Raw genomic sequence first — 19901 nt, 5'->3', positions numbered from 1 at the left:
ACAACTGACAACCCAAAATGAATCACGCTAAGTAATAAAATACATATTTTATTACTTAGCGTGATTCATTTTAATTGATGTGTTAATTAATTAACTAATTTACAGCACATGTACATCAATATGACACTCCTAATAGAGAGATTATTCATAGTGCCTCTTAGAACCCCTAATGAGGATTCTTCCATATATCATGCATGCCACTTGACGGGGCGGCTAAAGTATCGCCGATAATTAATGTCTTCCAAAGATTAAAAAAAAAAAAAAACATGGTGTTTGGAAAAATGGTATCTTAAGAATATTAATCAATATTGTTGGGTAACCCGTGGCCATGGCTAGCTGGGTTACGCAAAACGAGTTTTTATTTTATTTTTTAAAAAATGTGAAATTAAATGTGTGAGCAACTTTGAATCATTATTGGCATGAAGTTCATTGTATTTTGTTTTCATATATGATAAAATTTATATCAATTAACGGTTATTAATAATTTATACATACGTAAACAACTTATCCTAACTAGCATTTCTTTTAAATGAGATATGTTTTTTATTGAAAGAGATTCAACAAATGAAGGGTTAAAAGAAAAAAGAGAAGAAACAAATTGCAGTTTCTTTTTTCTTTTTTCTTTTATAAAGCTGGAACGAGAGCGAGTGACTCGTCTGGCCCTTCTATTAACCTTCGATATTGGAAGAGGGATTTCTTTGAGTGAGAAATGGAAAGGGAAGAGGGGATGAATGCAAGCAAATCATGGGCCCATTAACCTAAAAAGCAGAAATCGTACTTTTAGAAAGTCAAGTAAATTATGCCCTAATCTTTGCTAATTTGAATTAAATGGGTGCCTTTTGATACACCAAGATTACATCAATCTTTGATTGGTTTCATAGTTTCGTTCGTCCAGGGAGCATCATTAGCTACCTGAAGTTTCAAACTCCCTATATTTAATTGTTGAGTCATGTCAAAGTGTCAAACACGTGGACTTATATTCATATTTTATTTTGGTCATGTATTTATATTGATATGTCATATACTCATATGTATGACAAATAATAGTAAAACTCTTAATCACAAAAAAAAAAAAAAAGGGGGGCATAGATAGATCATATGACCCACAATTTAGTGGGTGGGCTTTACCTGAACCGCTAATTGATCAATGACCCATTCAATCCAAGCCAAGTCAGATTACAACCCAACTTTGATAGACCAAGTTGTCTCAAGCCCATCCGTTGATGATTTCCAGGTCATTATTAATAAGAGATATACGTTATTAATTAGAGTAATGCTAAGTGTATTACATTTTTACTACATGTCGACTTATCAGGTAATGAGAAAAATAGACATATTAAAGATATAGAATCGGTCTTGTGAAAAAAAATTTCTCATTAGAGAAGTGATACACATTTAGTACACCTAGCATTTTAAATCAATTATGTGATGTATAAATGTGGCGTGAATTATTATGCATGAACAATGATGAACTATAGCAGTTAACTTTGCTACTCCCTTCACTTCATTTTGATAATATTTTGTTTAGTTTAAATATCCATTGCAAGCCAAAAAAGAAAAAGAAAAACAAACAATGAATGTTTCTAATAAAATATATAGAAAATAATTTGCATGTTCCTTTGATAAGGATATGTTGGTGGAGAGAGAGAGAGAGAGAGAGAGAGAGAGAGAGAGGATACCACAAGTTGGTATCCCGGGACATACAAGTTCCTCTCAAATATATATGTTGGTAATGCCATAATCTAGCTTTATTTGAAACGGGCATATATTTTAATAAGGCAAGGTAGAAATATTGCATCTAGAAGATGGTTAATTTTAAGATTAGGTGACGGTAAGCACCCTTAATATGCTCATATCATACGTACTGGACTATAAAAAGCCTTCCACTTACATAGTTACATGTTACTTAAAATGGAAGGTTTACATCGTTTGAGTTTGCCTTGCTTACAATCAAACATTCAAACCACAAAAGGAAATTATAGTTGGGTAGGACCGTACAATTGATAATGACAAAAGGGTATGTTTGTTGTCACTTGTGACAGATGAGACAAATTTGGGTTGGAAATGGGCTCAAATGGGCTTTAGTTCGTCTGTTGGGCTATATATATGTATATGATATCTTCTTTCTCAAGATAAGACATTTACACATAAATGTTTTTGTTTTTGGTCTTTTAGGTAAGTTATTTTATTTATTATTTTTTTTAAATATAGGGTCTTCTGTTTATTTTCTTGATAATGATTTTTAATGTTGTTTAGGGACTTAAAAATTAATTAAGGATCATGAGCTTAGATTTTAGAATAATTTTTTGTTTAGGTTAAGGATTAATAAATGATGTTTAGGGTCTTATTTTCTTGTATTGAAAAAAATTTTGGGTTTGACACCAGCAAAATAAATTTAGAATTTCCATTTTCTTCAATGCAATTAGCAAAATGAATCTGCATTCAAAAAACAATTAAACGAAAGTCTAAAAAGTAGGTCATCTTCTTATTGAGAGAAATCTCACATTGAAAATGTGAGGGCCTTATTAGTGGCTTATAAGGGTTTGGGCTACTCCTCCTATTGCCAATTGGTTTTAGGATGAATGCTCATATTTCTTTACTTCTCACATTAACTTCTTAATTCAGAATACACACATGGTGGTATGGCTCTAGCCTCAAATTTGGGTACATTGGGTGGGTTATGCAAATTGCAGAGCAGAGAAGATCAATGATCACTAAGCAATGATATCGTATATATGCAATGCTCTTGCATAAATTGATCAATATATATAGGAATAGGGCTGCTTAATTAAAACCTTTTTTACTTTGTTATTAACAATTTGTGTAGATAGCATGCGCCATATTCTGGTCGATCACATATGATTGGAAGTCTAAAGACGTACGTTCCACTTAATTATTATATATAAGGGCATGCAGCACATCTTATTACTGTGTTTGGTAATTTTGGCAAAGTAAACCAAAAATTGCCAAAAAAAAGTGCAATACGTAAATGTTTTTCTAAGAGGGGGGAAAACAGAAACCAAGTTGGAAGAATTTGGGTGCATCAGATTTCCACAAGTTAGGAAATCATTTATCATCCTTGCACTTACCAAACGTAGAAATAAAATTGATTTCTTATTCTCATACCTCTAAAACTTGAACCAAATGAGTCCTTAAAGGTATCTTAAAAAATGATTACACACAAATAAGGCGTTCAGTGGATCAACTTCCACCTAATTTCAGCTAGCTGTTATTGAAGAACAAGAAAAATGTAGTTTGTCAGTAATGTCATAAATAATCAAGCTTTATTTGAAAAATAATTTGAAACATTCTCATAATTAATGCAAATACAATGCAACCTAGAATTGCATCTAGCAGATGGTCGGGTTTAAGATTACTTGTTGAGCACCGTTATTGGGTCACACTGTTACTGGAAATTGAAGGCTTACATTGTTTGTGCTTGAATGTTTACCTTGCTTATAACATAACCAGAACAGGAAATTATAGCTGGGAAAAAAAAAAATAATTGATGCAAATGAAAGTGACAAATAAAATTAAAAAAGAAATGTTTGTCCTCTGTTTTTCCATTTTTTCATTCTTGGGCTGGATATAATGAGTCTTAAACAAAACAAAGGTTTGGTAGGTTTGGAAATTCTCTTAAGATATATACAGGGACAGGGTACTTTGCAAGACATTCCATCAATTCTTTCACTTCAAGTGCATGGATGTCTATTTAACCTTCCATTAAATTCATATACCTCATTCCCTCTCCCTTCAATCACAAAAATGAGTCTCAAAAGCACATGTCTCACATATTTTGTTGCTATTTTTGCAGTTTTATTGGCATCTAGACAACTCATTGATCAGAACTCACCATTATCCCTCAAATACTTTGTGAATCTTGGTCTGACGACCTCTTCAATATCAGCACCTATTATTGCTTTTCTTTTCCCACACAACAACATTGCTAGGCATCACAAAAAACATGATGAAGGAAAAATAAGCTCCATTTGTGATGACTTTCCACCTGGCCTTCCTCCTCCAGACACCAACACAACCTCCTATCTTTGTGTTGATCGAAATGGGTGCTGTAACTTTACTTTGGTGCAAGCAGCTGTTGATGCAGTCCCAATCTTTAGCCAGAAAAGAACAATAATATGGATTAATACTGGCATTTACTAGTAAGTAATTGATTAATTGGCTTCCCAAATATTCCTTCGTACTCTTCCTTTGTTATCTTTTTCTTTGTTTTTGATTTTATTTTGGGTCCATATATGCTGCAAATATGTAGTGAGAAAATCATGGTTCCAAGAACCAAGCCAAATATTACATTTCAAGGACAAGGGTATACATCGACTGCAATTGCTTGGAATGACACGGCCAATTCATCACATGGCACATTTTATAGTGGCTCTGTTCAAGTTTTCGCTGCCAACTTTGTTGCTAAAAACATAAGCTTCATGGTGAGCATGCAATGAATTAATTGCATCAATATTAATTTCACGGTTTAATTTATATACATGCCTAATTAACATGTTCAAATCAATTGTTATGATACTTATTAGAATGTAGCTCCAATTCCAAGCCCTGGTGATGTCGGAGCTCAAGCTGTAGCAATTAGAATATCAGGAGACCAATCTGCATTTTTCGGCTGTGGATTCTTTGGAGCCCAAGACACCCTCCATGATGATAGGGGCCGCCATTACTTCAAGGATTGCTTTATCCAGGGTTCCATTGATTTCATCTTTGGCAATGCAAGGTCACTCTATGAGGTACTCGCATGTCCCTCCTCACTCAACTATATGAAAGAAAAAAAAAACTTACCTATTACCTCCTATCTATCTCTCTTATCACATAGTAGATTACGTAATGAGATGAAAAAAACATGAGTGTATACTATTACATGAAAGTTTACTCATATGAAAATAAGTGTGAATATATAACAAAATTTCGCTAAATATTTACCATATGTACTTTTGTACCGCATTGGCACTGCATATCAAATAAAATTGGGACCTACCTAGCTATACAAGTGGGTCCCACCACACTATGAGATATGCTTTGTAAGTAGTTTTATTCAACTTTACTGCATGCATAATGTCTTCTTTACTTTGATGAGTTTGTTTACGAACTAGTTACGTAATTAGTTATTATGAGAGAAATGTTGTATACACTCGTTGTATGTAAGAATTTATGTGAATAATGTGCAAAATAGCATGGGACAATTTAAATAATTAGCAATGTGGGCTACTTTTCAATATGATGCCTAAACTAATTAATGTTTATGTTGAAATAATTACTACTAAAAACCCAGTGCATGCACACAAACTGTTTGACAGAATTGCCAGCTGATTTCGATGGCAAGCCCAGTAGCCCCAGGGACAAAGGGCATAAACGGAGCAGTGACAGCGCATGGCAGAGCTTCACAGGATGAGAACACTGGCTTTGCATTCGTGAAGTGCATTATTGGAGGGAGTGGAAGAGTGTGGTTGGGTCGAGCATGGAGGCCCTTTTCACGAGTGGTTTTCTCCAACACAACCATGACTGACATTATAGCTCCTGAAGGTTGGAATGACTTCAATGACCCTGCAAGAGACCAGTACGTTATAATTAATTAAACAATTAACCAATTCATCAATTTCGATGATTAATCTCATGCATGCATGCAGCATGCTTAATTATAATTAATGTACGTACGTGATTAATATATGCAGGACTATATTCTATGGAGAATACAACTGCTCAGGTGCAGGAGCTGATATGAGCATGCGTGCGCCTTATGTGCAGAAGCTCAATGATACACAAGCTTCTCCTTTCCTTAATGTGTCTTTCATTGATGGTGACGATTGGTTGCAACTTGCAACCCAACTCTAATTAATTACCCTCTCTCTCAATGTACGTAATATGATTTATAGTTTATATATTCTCATTCTTTCATACATGACAGCAATTAATGTATCAAAACAAGTACATTCGCAACATTCATTAACAAGCTAGAATATGCTTGGGTCTCAATGGTAGATTGAAAATTAAGCAAAAGATAAGAATATTATTTGCAATCATCAATCGATGTGTGGAAAGTAGAAAAAGAACTCGACGTCGGCAATACTATATGTCACTATACATGAATCAATGTATGGTATGACTGATTATTCAAAGGATATTATACCATGCGTTGATACTGAAAATTAACTTTTCAGTTTTAATATATTGTAACTGAACATCGCTATAAAATTAGTGTAACTGAAAAGAAGTTATAAATTTAATTTTATAGATTTTAGCATTCTAATTATAAAATTTAGAAAAATGGCATAGTATGACCTAATTAAATAGAGATTTTTTGAAAAATAATTGAATTGAGTTTTCTTGTATGATAAATATATACGTTGATTTCGAATTAAAATGACGACATCTAAAGTTGTAAAACCTTAATTTTTAGTGATATTTATTTTCTTACCCTGCCACTCTATCTTTTAAGACTAGTTTATGAATTTATGAGAAATATTTTAAAATTCAATTGTTTTTCACAAATACAAAAATTATGAAAAAAGTAGGGAGAAAAATTGAAAATAGAGTTAGGGACCTTAGGGTCAGAAAGAAAATTTTCTGTTTGGGATAATATGTTTCTCAAAACTCACATATACTTTGACACTCCTTAGTCCTTACCTTGGGGATGGGTTTAATGGTTTATCACTATAAAAAAAAAGAAAAAAAAAAAGAGAAAGTAAATAGAAAGGGGAAGCGAAATTACCGCATATTCTGAGGCAATACAATTTACCAGGGAGCAGGGGAATACAAATAAAGAACAAACAGAGAAAAGAAGAGAAATGAAAGCTGCTGAGAGAAGCGAGGCAGAGGAGGTGGTGGTTGTAGTGGTGAATGTGAAAATAAAGGAGCAGAGGTAAAACCCATTTCCAGTTTGCCATATTGGATTCGAATGGCAGAGGTTGAGCCCAAAGATACTTGTTGTAACAACACTAGTAATAATACCCATTCCAATTCGAATACTGATATCACCGACCGCCCTGTTCGTGTTTACGCCGATGGGATCTACGATCTCTTCCACTTCGGTCACGCTCGCTCGCTCGAGCAAGCCAAGAAATCGTCTGTCTCTCTCTCTCTCTCTCTCTCTCTCTCTCTCTCTCTTTTTGTTTTTGTTTCAGTGTAATCGTTGCTTGTATGCCTTTGGTTCTGTGTTTTTCTTCATTTTTGAATCTGGGTAGCTTTGATTTGGGAGGTTTACTTTGTTTGTTTCGTGCAATTTGTAAGCTTTATGTGTTTAGTTATCTGGGTTGTGGGTACCCTTTATTTTGCTCTAATATTTGCATATGCTATGAAATCCGTGTGATGATTAATCTATGTTTTCCCTTATACAAGCATGCCTTAGTTTGGTTAAGCTAACAAGCTTATTGGATTTGTATACGCTATTTAGGCTTGTGTGGAATTGTAAGCTTAAAGTGTTTGAATATTTATAAAGACGGTTCCTAGGTAAAACACGAAAGATTTCTTTCTAGACGTCATTATCAGGCTAAAAACAGAGAAATACGGTGTGAGGTTTATATTTTTATCTGATTGTTTCTTTTGTTACTATTGCTACTTATGAAATTGATATGATCATGTGGTATGCTTGTGTGCAATTTTCTCATAAGTTCAAATTGTGAATCAGGTTCCCCAACACCTATCTGCTCGTTGGTGTTTGTAATGATGAAACCACTCACAAGTTTAAAGGCAAAACTGTTATGACAGAGTCCGAACGTTATGAATCTCTTCGCCATTGCAAGTATGAATGTTCTCTGTTACTTTGTTCTCCATCCCCACCTTGTAAATTTTAATTTCCTTTTATTTTTTGAAAAAATTCTTTCGGTTAATACTATGATTTATAAATGTATATATATATATATTATATATATGAATGACGCATTTTATACAATAGAATTGCTGAGAGTTGTGTAATCACTAATCAAGAATATCAAAATTGGGTTTTATTTCTGTAGGTGGGTGGATGAAGTCATTCCTGATGCACCCTGGGTGATCAATCAAGAATTCCTTGACAAGCATGAGATTGACTACGTGGCCCATGACTCTCTCCCGTAAGGATATTTTATTCAAGTTCTATCTTTGAGCTTAAGTGCTATGATGCATTTTTGTGACTTTAAGTACTTTTTGTAATCATAAAATACTTCATCTTTGTTTCTGGTTTACTGTTTCATTCTTTGAAAAGTATGGTCTATGTTAGTTCTTATCAATCTAGAGAGTAATTGCAGATTTGTTACTCTTTTTCTATTATAAGTGACATTGATTATGTAATCTTTTATACTTTTCAATGAGTCTTGTACAGTTATGCTGATACCAGTGGAGCTGGAAAGGATGTATATGAATTTGTAAGTTTGAGACAAAGTACTTTTCTTTTATTTCTATTCTAAATTTTTCTTTGACATATAATTGTTAAGGGATTCTTTTCTTATAGGTCAAAGCTGTTGGGAGGTTTAAGGAAACAAAGCGAACTGATGGAATTTCGACATCAGACATTATAATGAGGATTGTAAAAGATTATAACCAGTATGTGTTGCGTAACTTGGATCGTGGATATACAAGAAAAGAGCTTGGTGTTAGTTATGTGAAGGCAAGATTTTGTTTATGTGTTTGTATGTATTGCATTTCATTTCTAACTATGTATTCTGGTTTTATGAGTTCTTGTCTTAAGTTGACCTATGTATTGATACATGGTAATTTTTCCATGGTTAAGGATCTTAGCTTTCTGATTTTATTCGATGTAAACAGGAAAAGCGATTAAGGGTGAACATGAGATTGAAGAAATTACAGGAGAAAGTGAAGGAACAGCAAGAAAAAGTGGGAGAAAAGGTATATCCATTTCTTATTTTTACAATATTGTACTGTAGTTACAGGATGTAATGGGAGAATTAGGATGGACTTATGGGTTATGCAGACTTAATGATAAACCTTCCTATATGGAGTATAGATTTTGCATATGCAAATGACATACGGATGGTAAGATAATTTACTGATTGCAATGGTTCAAGAATTTCAAATGAGGCAGTTTAGATATTTTAGATAGGTGGAGGAACTGATTTAGGCATGCATACTTTTGTATAGTGTTTGTATTTCTGAGTTTCCATAATCACAACCAGTATAGTAAATAGTAATTAACTTTATTGTAGTCTTGTTTGATTTAAGTTATTTATTATAAACTCACCACCATTAAAAAGGCAGTCCTTCTATGTATGGTTCTGGACTCTTAGGTAGTGTAGTGTTATCAACCCACTATACATTCTTCAATCTCCTTCCGATGAAAAATTCGATGAACATGACAATCTTTGTACTTTGTATTTATTTGCAAATGTTTCTCTGCTTCCAGTTTCATTTAAATCACACCTTATATTTGTGTTGTTTCCGCTCACATGGCATTTCTGGGTTTTTTGCTCACTTTGTTTATCAAGTAATACCCATTGTCAATGTGCATGGACCATGAGAACACAAATTAAGTCCAGTCGACAGCCTATTGCTTATTCTAGTAACAAAAATTTTAACAATTCATATGCTCACATCATTGTAAATGTAGACTCTGCTGCCATATGCAAAGCATGAAGTTTAATGGCTCAAGGAACCAATCAAGCAATCACCCCGTTATTGGGCAAAGATGATCTCTAGAACATTGTCAAAGGCTTTTACTTGATGATGAAGCGAGATTGTCAAATTGACTGGACGGATTTTATTATTAGGTAATAGAACTGTTGAAGGAAGCAAAACTTTCCCACCCTTGTTTGGGAACTTGAGTTAATGAAATCCACTTAATACCAAGTCTTATGGAATTCAAATCTTTATTAATGACACACACACACACACACACACATGTGCACACATGTGCAAAAGGTTTACATCTTGAAGTAAAAGCTTCCCCCTCCAGAACTGCGAGAGATTGCTTTTGGTTTTTTCTGTGGCGGATAAGAAAAGGGAGCCAACATAAAGATTTTCATGTTTTCTTTTATCCACAAAGAATCATACAGTTGCATGAACCTAGCCTTCCTGAGCAACAATGCATCTTCAATTGCTAATTGCTTCAATTTAATCCTATTTAACCTCCTCTTTCCTGTTCTGGTTCATTTTTGTTCTTGTTGCTTCCTCTGTGATCAAAGGCATAATACTTTCACATTGATTCTTCTTATGCTAATGAATGTTTAGTTTATGTCAATCATATTATCAGTTCTTTCTGTTATTATGACCCAACTATCCTCTTGATTGCTTTGTCATGCTTAATTACCAGATTGTAGTTTTGCTTTCTTACCCTCCAATGCTTGTATATGTTTCTGACTGGTGTGCATTTCTGACTTGGTATTATAGATTCAGACTGTTGCCATGCATCGTAATGAGTGGGTAGAAAATGCTGATCGCTGGGTTGCTGGATTTCTTGAGATGTTTGAAGAAGGTTGCCATAAAATGGTAAGCCAATATATGCATAACCAATTACTTATAAACTGATAATTTATGCGATTAAAAAATGTCTTATTATTAATTCCATCATTTTGGTGTCTCAGGGCACAGCCATCAGAGAGACAATTCAAGAGCGCTTAAGAGGGCAGCAGTCAAGAGATTCAAAATTTCTGCTGCAAAATGGTAAGGGGGATAATAGTGATGGTGATGAAGAATATTACGATGATGGTGAATATGGCGAAGAATATTATGATGATGAAGAATATTATGACGATGATGACGAATACTATGACGAGGTATATGGGAAAGATGAGAAGAATGAGGAAGACAAGAATGAGAAGGAAAAGGATGAGAAAGAAAAGTAGGTACCCTTTTCCATGCTTGCAGGATGCATTGGTCATTGCACCATTGCTGCTTGTTCATGGAGTTGTGTAAAATACTATACAGTTGCTTTGGATTGTGAAACATGATTCCCTGTGGTTTGCAAAGGGGAACTCAACTAGAAACATGTGGTGTAATTTCTATTTTTTGTTCATCTCCAGTTTGGTTAGAATTCCTTCATTACATTAAACGCAGTTACACATGATATAATCACAATGCTGTTTGTCTTTGCATTTCTGCTTGCCATCTTGGCCGACTTGAACTTGTGTTTTTGTTTTTAGCCACCAGCCCATGTAAAGAAGCTTGTAAGTGACAACGCTTTCTTATTGTGCTTTGCGTTCCCCTCCTAGCAACCCAAAGCAAAGATTCATATGATGTCAACCTTTTGATTTGTCTTTCTTTTAGTACAAATGAAAACCTAAATATTTAAGTGCACAGTATTGAACCGTTTTTCTTAACGCTTTATTTCATCTTGATATTTAAGATTGGTTTGAGAAAGTTTGGATAGACATGATTTCTAAATAGAGTAGAATATGAACTCTATCGTTTCATCCTACGGGAACAATGATCATGTAAGGAGCAACTCTTGTAGTCAATGTGCAAGGAAGCACATCTCATGTTAAAGATTGGAGATTTGGTTTCAAACTGTGATAAATTATGTACCACTTTTTCTGTTCTCATGTGGTATAAAAAATATGGTACGTACATTTAACATTACTCAGCCTATTTTTTAACGGGAGATCGATTTTGTCTTCTATTTTTATTGTTTCCACATAAGTTCGAGTGGAATTCTCTTGATATTTTAGAATCTAATATACAAGTCTAAGTTGAATAAGTGTCTTCCTTTTCTCTTTCTTTGGAATTTTTGATTGATACAATTAATTTGGACCCATATATGAAATATCTTGTATATAGATGTAACATTACTGGGAAAAAGTTCTGAGAGTATTAGGAAAGCTTTTTATTAGACGAATGGTCAGTTTTGTATTGGTGTTCAATTCTACGATTTCTATCAAATGTAGGACCCCCTAGGACTTGGAGTAGATACATGCATGCCAATATTCCAAAATGCAAGTCGAGTGGTCGACGTTGGTCAAACATAATGTGCCTTGAAGCTTTTGTTTCTAGTTTTAGGAGACTAAAAGTCTAAAACCACTTCGAACATAAGCACTCACTCACCACTAGCTAGGGGCGCACATACATGCATGCCAATATTCCAAAGGCTTATTTACTATTTCATCTTACTCTCTAAGGTTTATTTTGTATCACATTTCCCCTTAAAATTAATTCTCGTGTATTATTTTATTCACTTTTTATTTTTACAAATTTTGAAAATTAATTAAAAGTAGTTATGAACTCAGGAAAATACACGAAAAATTCCTACAGACTCGCCTTGACTAGTACTAATTTACTATGGAGTAAAATTGCCAATTTTTCATCCAAGTGTTTCCATAAAATTAAAATATTATAGACTCTTTGAAAATTCATAGGATAATCTCTCAAACTCCAAAAAATACCAGGTTTCACTACAAGAAAAACTGTCATAGACATCACTTCTTTAATATCAGTTTTTACATTAACCGATATTATAGAGTTTTAGATATCAGTTAATTTTTTAAGTGATATCTAAACTCATTCACATATCACCAATTTTTGTTTCCGATATCTAAATTTTACAATTTGGATTAAGATTTTTTTAAAATCGATATGTAAGCCACACCATCTGATATCTATACTTCACCTAAAAAAAACACGGAGAATTTTTTCCCCAACTTAAGTTCCTAACCCCAGCCCAGTCACGATATCCCTCACAAAACACACACATTCCCATCGCGCTCTCTTCTCTCTTACCCTCGCTCACACTCACTCAGTCCGTCTCTCTCACTCGATCATTCTCTCTCGTTCTCATTCTCAGTCGGCCCCCAAATCTTCATCTCCCCAAACCCTCACTGAACCCCCAGACCAGAATCCATGAGGTCTCTACCTCATCGATCCTGCTTCTTAAAAATTCCCAAAGGCTTGAGAACTCTTCACTTGCAGACACATTCACTCAGACTCCATCAGACCAAACTCAGCTCCTTCCCTCTCACCCTCGCTCATTGAGACCAAACTCAGATCGACCAAATTCTCCTTCGATCCCTCTATCTCTCTTTTCTCTTCCTCCTAAACACGATTCACTCATCCAAAATTGCAAAACCCCCAAATTCTAGGGTTTCACTTTCTCTCTCTGATGGAAGGCAACGACAAGACCTCGGGACCAATGGTACGAGATCTATCACCCATCGCCTAGGGTTTCACTTTCTCTCTCTGATGGAAGGCAACGACGAGACCTCGGGACCAATGATACGAGGTCTATCACCCATCGCCTAGGGTTTCACTTTCTCTCTATGATGGAAGGCAACGACGAGACCTCGGGACCAATGATACGAGATCTATCACCCATCGTCTAACACCCATCGCCTAGTATCCGTCGTCTAGCTTTTTGTGTAACACCTATCCAACTCCGACTCTGTTCTCCGAGAGCTCTCTCAGGTACTCTCTCTCGCTCTTGCTTTTTGTGTTTTTTATTCACCTTGTTTGCTTGCTATACTCTTCCTTCGGAAGCCTGATTTTCTCTATTATTTTTGGGAATTTTGGTTGAATTTAGACAAATTTTCTCTACTATTAGTTTCCGAAAATTTTTAATTCTTTTAGGTCTGGGATTGGGGGTTATATGTTTCAAGTTCTAGGTATTGCTACTTATTCTCCTATCTTTGTCATTGAAAGGGCAGTTATGATTGAGTGGCATCTCACAAGATCTGTGAGATGTCCAGCTTATTTTAAAATGATTTTGATGTATTATGAATTGCATTTTTTCTTCATATCAGGAACTATCTGCGTATCTTTTAGTCATGATCTTTCCATAGCTAATGTTTGCCTCGTTTTACCTCTTCCCTCCCTCTTTCAACCTTTGAGAAACCAATTGGGATTATTGGACGTTGGGACCCCTAAGGTAAATTGCTATTGATGGACACCAGTCAATTGATAGACTCCAGTCTCCACATGTACCTATTTTTTAAGAAAGAGTTGGGACCTTTAGTGGACCTTATATCTTCTATAATTGAAAGAGTTGCCCGACATGTATCATTGAACCATGGTTCTTTCAAGGGAGTCATGCATTAAAGATTAAGGATTTGTTGATGTAATTAATCGTCCCTAGCCTTGAAAGTAACAAGGAGAATTCTTTTAAATCGAAGTAGTTAAAGCTGATTTTAAAGTACCATTAAGCAGGAAACAATTATGGTAGCATTTCTTTATGTCTCTATCACCAAATATAATTTCATTTGGGCACACTCTAATACATATCAGTTTTGTAAATAGTCACTGTGGACTGGATAATTTTTTCAATCATATGAGACACATAACAGTTTGCAGGTTTGTACTAGAACACAACTAGTTCTTTTCGGGTTTTGATGTTTCTGATTCCAGTATTATTTTGTACACTTGGTGTTATGTTGTAGGACCTGTGGCATGGTCCCCCACTTGGATTGCAATGGCATCTTCTTTAACTGTCACTATCAGGGTGTATTCTTAGAATGCTAGGGGTGCTATTGATATTTATGAGTCTGGTTTAATGGGAAACTCCCTATGATACTCTTCTTGTGTTTCTTCTTGTGTTATGATAAGAGGGTAGATTTTAATAGATAACATATTTTATCTATAGAAGACGTAAAGCAACTCATCTTTTGGCCAAGGCAGTTGCTAAATAATGTACTTATCTTTTTTGCTTGCCTGTTCCAGTTTGTATATTTTTCCTCTATTTTACTGAATTTAGTGGATTATTCTGTACTCACATCACCTTATTAAACTTTTATTTTTCTATAAGAACATATTTTCCTGTAGAATAGCGCATGCTTTTGTGATAAATGGTCTATCCCATAATTCATGTGACTGATGCCTAGCAGTGATGCAACTGACTAGAGGACAGAAAAGCCGCTAGTCCAGTAATGAATTGATTGCATCAAAATAATTGCTTATTTGATGGTTTAATTGCTAGTTCTCTTAAAGCATTGCCTTCTTTTCTTTTCATTTCTTTGACCCCTTTATTGTGGCTTTTAAATCCTGTTTGGAAATTTCACATAATTTGAGGGCATATTGGAAATTTCGCTTAGACAACTTAAGACAAGTATATTATGAAGTCGAACATATGCTGATCTGAAACTTAGTGCCAATCTAATGAACTATTGTTAAATTTGAATGAAAAGTTGCATCAGACCCTTCTTTTTATTTTCAATTATTACTTTATATAGGTGGTTCCTCAGTCCTCATTGTTATCCTCATTGTTATATAGGCTAGCTCCAGGCTCTATGTCTTTTACAAACTTGGAGTACGTAAGGGTTAGGAGGGTAGTGAGGTCCCCTATTGGTCTTTTGGTGACTCGCTCTGTATGATCCCCTCTTAAAATGGCCAGCCATAATGCTTGAGTGGAAATCCAGTAGGTAAAAACAGAGCCAGAGGGGGTTACAAAGACATATATGGAGAGTGGCAGCAAGGTTTTAAGGGCTCTTTTTGGAGCTCTTCTACTTCTCGGTGTCTTCTGGTTTTTCCTTGCTGGAATTCACCAACTTGGAAGCATCTCTATGTAAGTGTCTATGTATTACTTAAGTCTTTAAGTTTCTTATGTCTTACACATTGGACTAATTTACACATTGGGTTATGTTTGTTTATATGCTCTGGTTTCTAACGTTTTATTTGTTTCTTGGTGGTGGAATTTTAGTGTGGAATACAACGTCTTGTACATTTACCATGCCATGTATGCCTACTTCGACAGGGATAATGTCGCACTCAGGGGTCTTGCAAAGTAATTTCTTGGAAATCTTTGAACTATTTTTTAGCGTTATTTTACAATGATTTGGCTATTTACAGTTTCGTTCTATACAGATTTTTCAAGGAATCGAGTGAGGAAGAGAGGGGTCATGCTGAGAAGTTTATGGAATACCAGGTGTTTGGTTTATTTCTTATATAGTATATAATGCTTTATGTGTTTTTTGGTACACTGTAGGCTTTAAATTCAGTTTCTCATTTATCAAATTGAATTCCTTATATATGTGTATATATATATTTTTTTTTTCTTTTTCTTTTTTTGGGTAACTCTCAGAATATACGTGGTGGAAGAGTGAAATTGCAGTCTATACTGATGCCCCTCTCTGAGTTTGATCACGCACAGAAAGGAGATGCTTTATATGGTTAGTTTCATTGGCCCTCGCTTGTGTATTTGTGATAAGAGCTACTCTTTAACAATAACATTTTGTCCCTTAGACCCGAAATTATAATTTACTCAATTAGGATTTACATAAATTATTTCTCGAGTGATGTGCTTGCATGAAATCGTGTTTAAGTTATTCACAGCACAGTATATTTGAGGTTTGAAGAAATTTGGATACCTACTTAACAGTGAAAAAATGTGAAATATGTCATTAAATCTGTGCTGAAATATAGATAAAGAAAAATGACAGAACGAAATATAGATAAATATTTGAGTTTTGTGGTGATGATTTTTCTGTCATTGGACCATTCAAGGACTAACATGCTATGTATAATTGTTATTAGTGAGCTCAAACTCTTCTTATTTTTTGATTTAGCAATGGAGCTTGCATTGTCTCTAGAGAAACTGACAAATGAAAAGCTGCTCAACCTACACCATAAAGACTTTGTTGAGCTAGCTAGGACTTTGTTGCTGGTTTTTAAGACTTTGTTGCTGGTTTTTAAGACTTTGTTTTCTGGCTTTGCATCTTTTTAATTTTTTCTGTGTATGTGTGTTTGGGTTGGTGCTGTGTGCATTAAAGAGTGTGTTTGGGTTGATGGTCTGCATTTCTCTTCTATTTCCATTATTTTTTACTTGCATTATTGCTGAACTCTAGCTAGGCTGATACTGTGACTACTCATTTATACTTGCATGATCCATTTTTTGAATCATATATATGTGCAGCCATTTGAAAGCCCTTGCTGAATGCACGAAATGTAGGCCATCTGAATTCAATATATCAGATAAATTTAGATGATATATAACTTACATAAGATTGCAGCCATCTAAATTCAATACTTGCTGCAATCTTATTCATGCTTTTGGCCTATATTTTTTTAATGCCATTTGGGATCCTTGCTGAATGCACTTTTAAATACTTTGGGATCCTTGCTGCAATCTTATTAATTAATGCACTTTTCTTTCTTGTTTTTCAGTGGAGTAACCTGAAGAGCAAGAGGAGCAATTACACACAGGAACAAATAGATGAAGTCCGGGTTGAATGGGGAGATTATGTTTCCATGAATTTTATTTAGACTAACATGCATGTTTTTGGTAACTTTTTGAGCATTTTGTTGTAGATATGAAGATATATACTAGCTAGTTCACATTCAAATCTTTTGTATAGGCAGAATTTAGGCCTAGCTGAATTGCACTGTTATGCCTTCATTATTTTTGTACATGTTGGCATGTGTTTAATTAGGATCTAGCTAGCTAGAGATGGATAGTGATTTTGGGGTATAAATGATGAGGGCTATCCATAAGTCTATATGGATTTGTAATCTTATTTTGTTAACTTCATTACTGAGTTTGGATGTTGGATTCATTTATATGAATGGAAGAATTTAAGTTGAATTATGGTGTAGAAGCTTAGTAATTGTTGCGTGGATGGATATTTACTAATTAGTTTTTATCAATATCAGAAGCCTATTGCATATCAGATTATGTAAAAATGCAACGATAAGGAATGAAGTTTCAACATCATTTTTTTTAAAAAAAACCGATATCTAAATAATATTTTTATATCAGATTTTAATTACAAAACCGATATGTTATACACCTTTTATATCAGATTTTAATTGCAAAACCGATATGTTATACAACTTTTATATCAGATTTTAATTACAGTCCCGATATGTTATACACATTTTATATCAGATTTTAATTGCAAAACCGATATGTTATACATCTTTTATATCAGATTTTAATTACAAAACCGATATGCTATACTCATTTTATATCTGATTTTAAATACCAAGACGATATTGAATACATTTTGTATATCGGTTTCAAAATTACTAATGATATCATAAGTATCTTACATATCGGAATGTATTTTTTAAGATATCAGAAATCATTAATATCTGATAACAATGATGGTATATCATATCGGATTATCAAACAAATACGATATCTAATATAATATATATATCAGTGAATAACCGATATGTAATATGGGAGAATAGATATCGGCACGCATTATATCGGTTGGAAACCTAAATAGATATCGGTTTATCACTGATATATATGAAGGTTTTTCTTGTAGTGTTTGTACCGTTGGTCTTCTAAACAATAACATTACCTTTCTTGTGAACACTTGCTACCCAAAAAACCTCTCGGTCTTAGAGAAAAATAAATTTTCCTTTATAAAATAAATTCTAGAAAAATTCTAGAATTTTCATAAATTCTCGAAAGAATTCTCTAAATCAAGTTTTTGGTAATTTCCAAAATATTTTTTAGAATTCATCCGAGACTTTACGGAAATTTTGGAATTTTTATAAAAGGAAACTATTTTAATTTTATAGAAATAAATTTGGACTTCCCAAATTTTTTGGAAACTCTTAAAAGAAAAATTGGTAATTTGATTCCATAGTAAATTAGAACTAGTCAAGACAAGTTTGTAGGAATTTTTTGTGTATTTTAATAGAGTCCAGAAATTAATTTTTAAAATTTGTAAAAATAAAAAATGAATAAAGTGATACACGAAAATTAATTTCAAAGAATGATGTGATACCAAAAAAAACCTTAAGGGATAAAGTAAGGATTGAAGTTACTTTTAGAGAGCAAACTAATAAATAAGCCTATTCCAAAATGCAAGTCGAGTGGTCGACGATGGTCAAACATCCAAACATAATGTGCCTTGAAGCTTTTGTTTCTAGTTTTAGAAGACTAAAACCACTTCGAACACAAGCACTCACCACTAGCTAGGGGCGCACATACAGCATGTTCATGTACTTCCAAGTCCTAAAACTTGCTATTAACTTGAGAGAGCAGTTTTGCTCACCCCCTTTAACTCAGGTGTATGCTCACCTCCCATCTAAAATACTGCCATGTGTTTAAAAAACTAACCATGGGTTAATATATTATATTTAATTATTTTTAATATTATAATGATGAGAGAGAAAAATAATTTGACAGCTCTTTTCTACTTTTACCCTTATCTTTTATTACTCAACTTTTTTTCACTTTTTTATTACCCATTAACATCTCTCTTCTCTTTTATTTAATTATTTCTAAATAAGTTTCTCTCTTCTCTTTTCTAAATATATATCGATTGGAAAAGCTTGGAAGATTTGAAAGAGTTTTGTTGTTCCTTTGATTGAATGCCAAACCCAATGATTAATGATTATAGTCTTAAACTATAATTGCTTTTCGATTTTCATATGCATCCACCAAATATCAGTGGGCTTTTCGATTTTCATATATATATATAATATATATCAATTGTTCCTAGTGCTATTTCCAGTAACATCATCGGCACAATATATATTATTAGAAATAATTAACTTCTTTCTTCTCTTTTATTTAATTTATTTCAAAAATTATTAGAAATAATTAAATAAAAAAGAAGAGAGAAATTAATGGGTAATAAAAAAGTGAAAAAAAGTTGAGTAATAAAAGATAAGGGTAAAAGTAGAAAAGAGCTGTCAAATTATTTTTCTCTTTCATCATTATAATATTAAAAATAATTAAATATAATATATTAACTCATGATTAGTTTTTTAAACACATGGCAGCATTTTAAATGGGAGGTGAGCATACACTTGAGTTAAAGAGGGTGAGCAAAACTGCTCTCATTAACTTGAGGGGCGTTTGATAATATTTATAGAGAGAAAATACATGGTAAAAAAGTGAGAGAAATTAAAGGGAGTAGAGAAAGAATCAAAAGAGAAAACATAAAACAAAAATTGCTATCTCAATTTTTCTTCTCTATCTCAAATTAAAAAATAAAAATAAAAATCTAGAAACTAATTAAAAAATTTGTACTTTGCCCTTAGCTTCTAGATCAAATTAACAATTCGTTCCCCTT

General features: G+C 33.6%; 3 protein-coding genes across 3 annotated transcripts; all 3 read left to right on the top strand.

The window, feature by feature from the left end:
* Window positions 1–3765: 3765 nt before the first annotated feature.
* Window positions 3766–5899, top strand: LOC147287870 (putative pectinesterase 8). Its single transcript, XM_086242004.1, has 5 exons — window positions 3766–4160; window positions 4271–4442; window positions 4545–4751; window positions 5319–5578; window positions 5694–5899. Exons 1-5 carry the CDS (start codon window positions 3766–3768, stop codon window positions 5851–5853), a joined length of 1194 nt encoding a protein of 397 aa, XP_086098130.1. The 3' UTR covers window positions 5854–5899.
* An 867-nt stretch (window positions 5900–6766) lies between these two features.
* On the top strand, window positions 6767–11046 carry LOC147287869 (choline-phosphate cytidylyltransferase 2-like). The gene is made up of 8 exons (XM_086241557.1): window positions 6767–7083; window positions 7646–7759; window positions 7974–8069; window positions 8318–8360; window positions 8447–8602; window positions 8761–8841; window positions 10339–10437; window positions 10533–11046. The coding sequence occupies exons 1-8, from the start codon at window positions 6917–6919 to the stop codon at window positions 10791–10793; spliced, it is 1017 nt and encodes a 338-aa protein (XP_086097683.1). The 5' UTR covers window positions 6767–6916; the 3' UTR covers window positions 10794–11046.
* A 4051-nt stretch (window positions 11047–15097) lies between these two features.
* LOC147287868 (ferritin-2, chloroplastic-like) lies at window positions 15098–17127 on the top strand. Its single transcript, XM_086240959.1, has 6 exons — window positions 15098–15430; window positions 15566–15649; window positions 15730–15790; window positions 15947–16034; window positions 16431–16528; window positions 17029–17127. The coding sequence occupies exons 1-6, from the start codon at window positions 15324–15326 to the stop codon at window positions 17125–17127; spliced, it is 537 nt and encodes a 178-aa protein (XP_086097085.1). The 5' UTR covers window positions 15098–15323.
* The last annotated feature ends 2774 nt before the right edge of the window (window positions 17128–19901 follow it).

This window comes from Dryas octopetala, chromosome 4 (genome assembly GCF_963921425.1).
Source record: "Dryas octopetala chromosome 4, drDryOcto1.1, whole genome shotgun sequence".
NCBI classification, from domain to species: domain Eukaryota; kingdom Viridiplantae; phylum Streptophyta; class Magnoliopsida; order Rosales; family Rosaceae; genus Dryas; species Dryas octopetala.
Note: the sequence above shows the minus strand (reverse complement) of the source record. Positions and strands in the feature narration are given on the sequence as shown.

What these genes read in the sequence shown, in the direction of transcription:
- LOC147287868 (XM_086240959.1), top strand. Translation starts at nt 15,324, where the DNA reads ATGGAGAGTGGCAGCAAGGTTTTAAGGGCTCTTTTTGGAGCTCTTCTA. An exon ending in GCACTCAGGGGTCTTGCAAA is followed by an intron (nt 15,650 to 15,729) that starts GTAATTTCTTGG and finishes CGTTCTATACAG; the next exon opens with ATTTTTCAAGGAATCGAGTG. An exon ending in TAGCTAGGACTTTGTTGCTG is followed by an intron (nt 16,529 to 17,028) that starts GTTTTTAAGACT and finishes CTTGTTTTTCAG; the next exon opens with TGGAGTAACCTGAAGAGCAA.
- LOC147287870 (XM_086242004.1), top strand. Translation starts at nt 3,766, where the DNA reads ATGAGTCTCAAAAGCACATGTCTCACATATTTTGTTGCTATTTTTGCA. An exon ending in ATTAATACTGGCATTTACTA is followed by an intron (nt 4,161 to 4,270) that starts GTAAGTAATTGA and finishes GCAAATATGTAG; the next exon opens with TGAGAAAATCATGGTTCCAA. An exon ending in CTAAAAACATAAGCTTCATG is followed by an intron (nt 4,443 to 4,544) that starts GTGAGCATGCAA and finishes GATACTTATTAG; the next exon opens with AATGTAGCTCCAATTCCAAG.
- LOC147287869 (XM_086241557.1), top strand. Translation starts at nt 6,917, where the DNA reads ATGGCAGAGGTTGAGCCCAAAGATACTTGTTGTAACAACACTAGTAAT. An exon ending in GAAAGGATGTATATGAATTT is followed by an intron (nt 8,361 to 8,446) that starts GTAAGTTTGAGA and finishes CTTTTCTTATAG; the next exon opens with GTCAAAGCTGTTGGGAGGTT. An exon ending in AAGAAGGTTGCCATAAAATG is followed by an intron (nt 10,438 to 10,532) that starts GTAAGCCAATAT and finishes TTGGTGTCTCAG; the next exon opens with GGCACAGCCATCAGAGAGAC.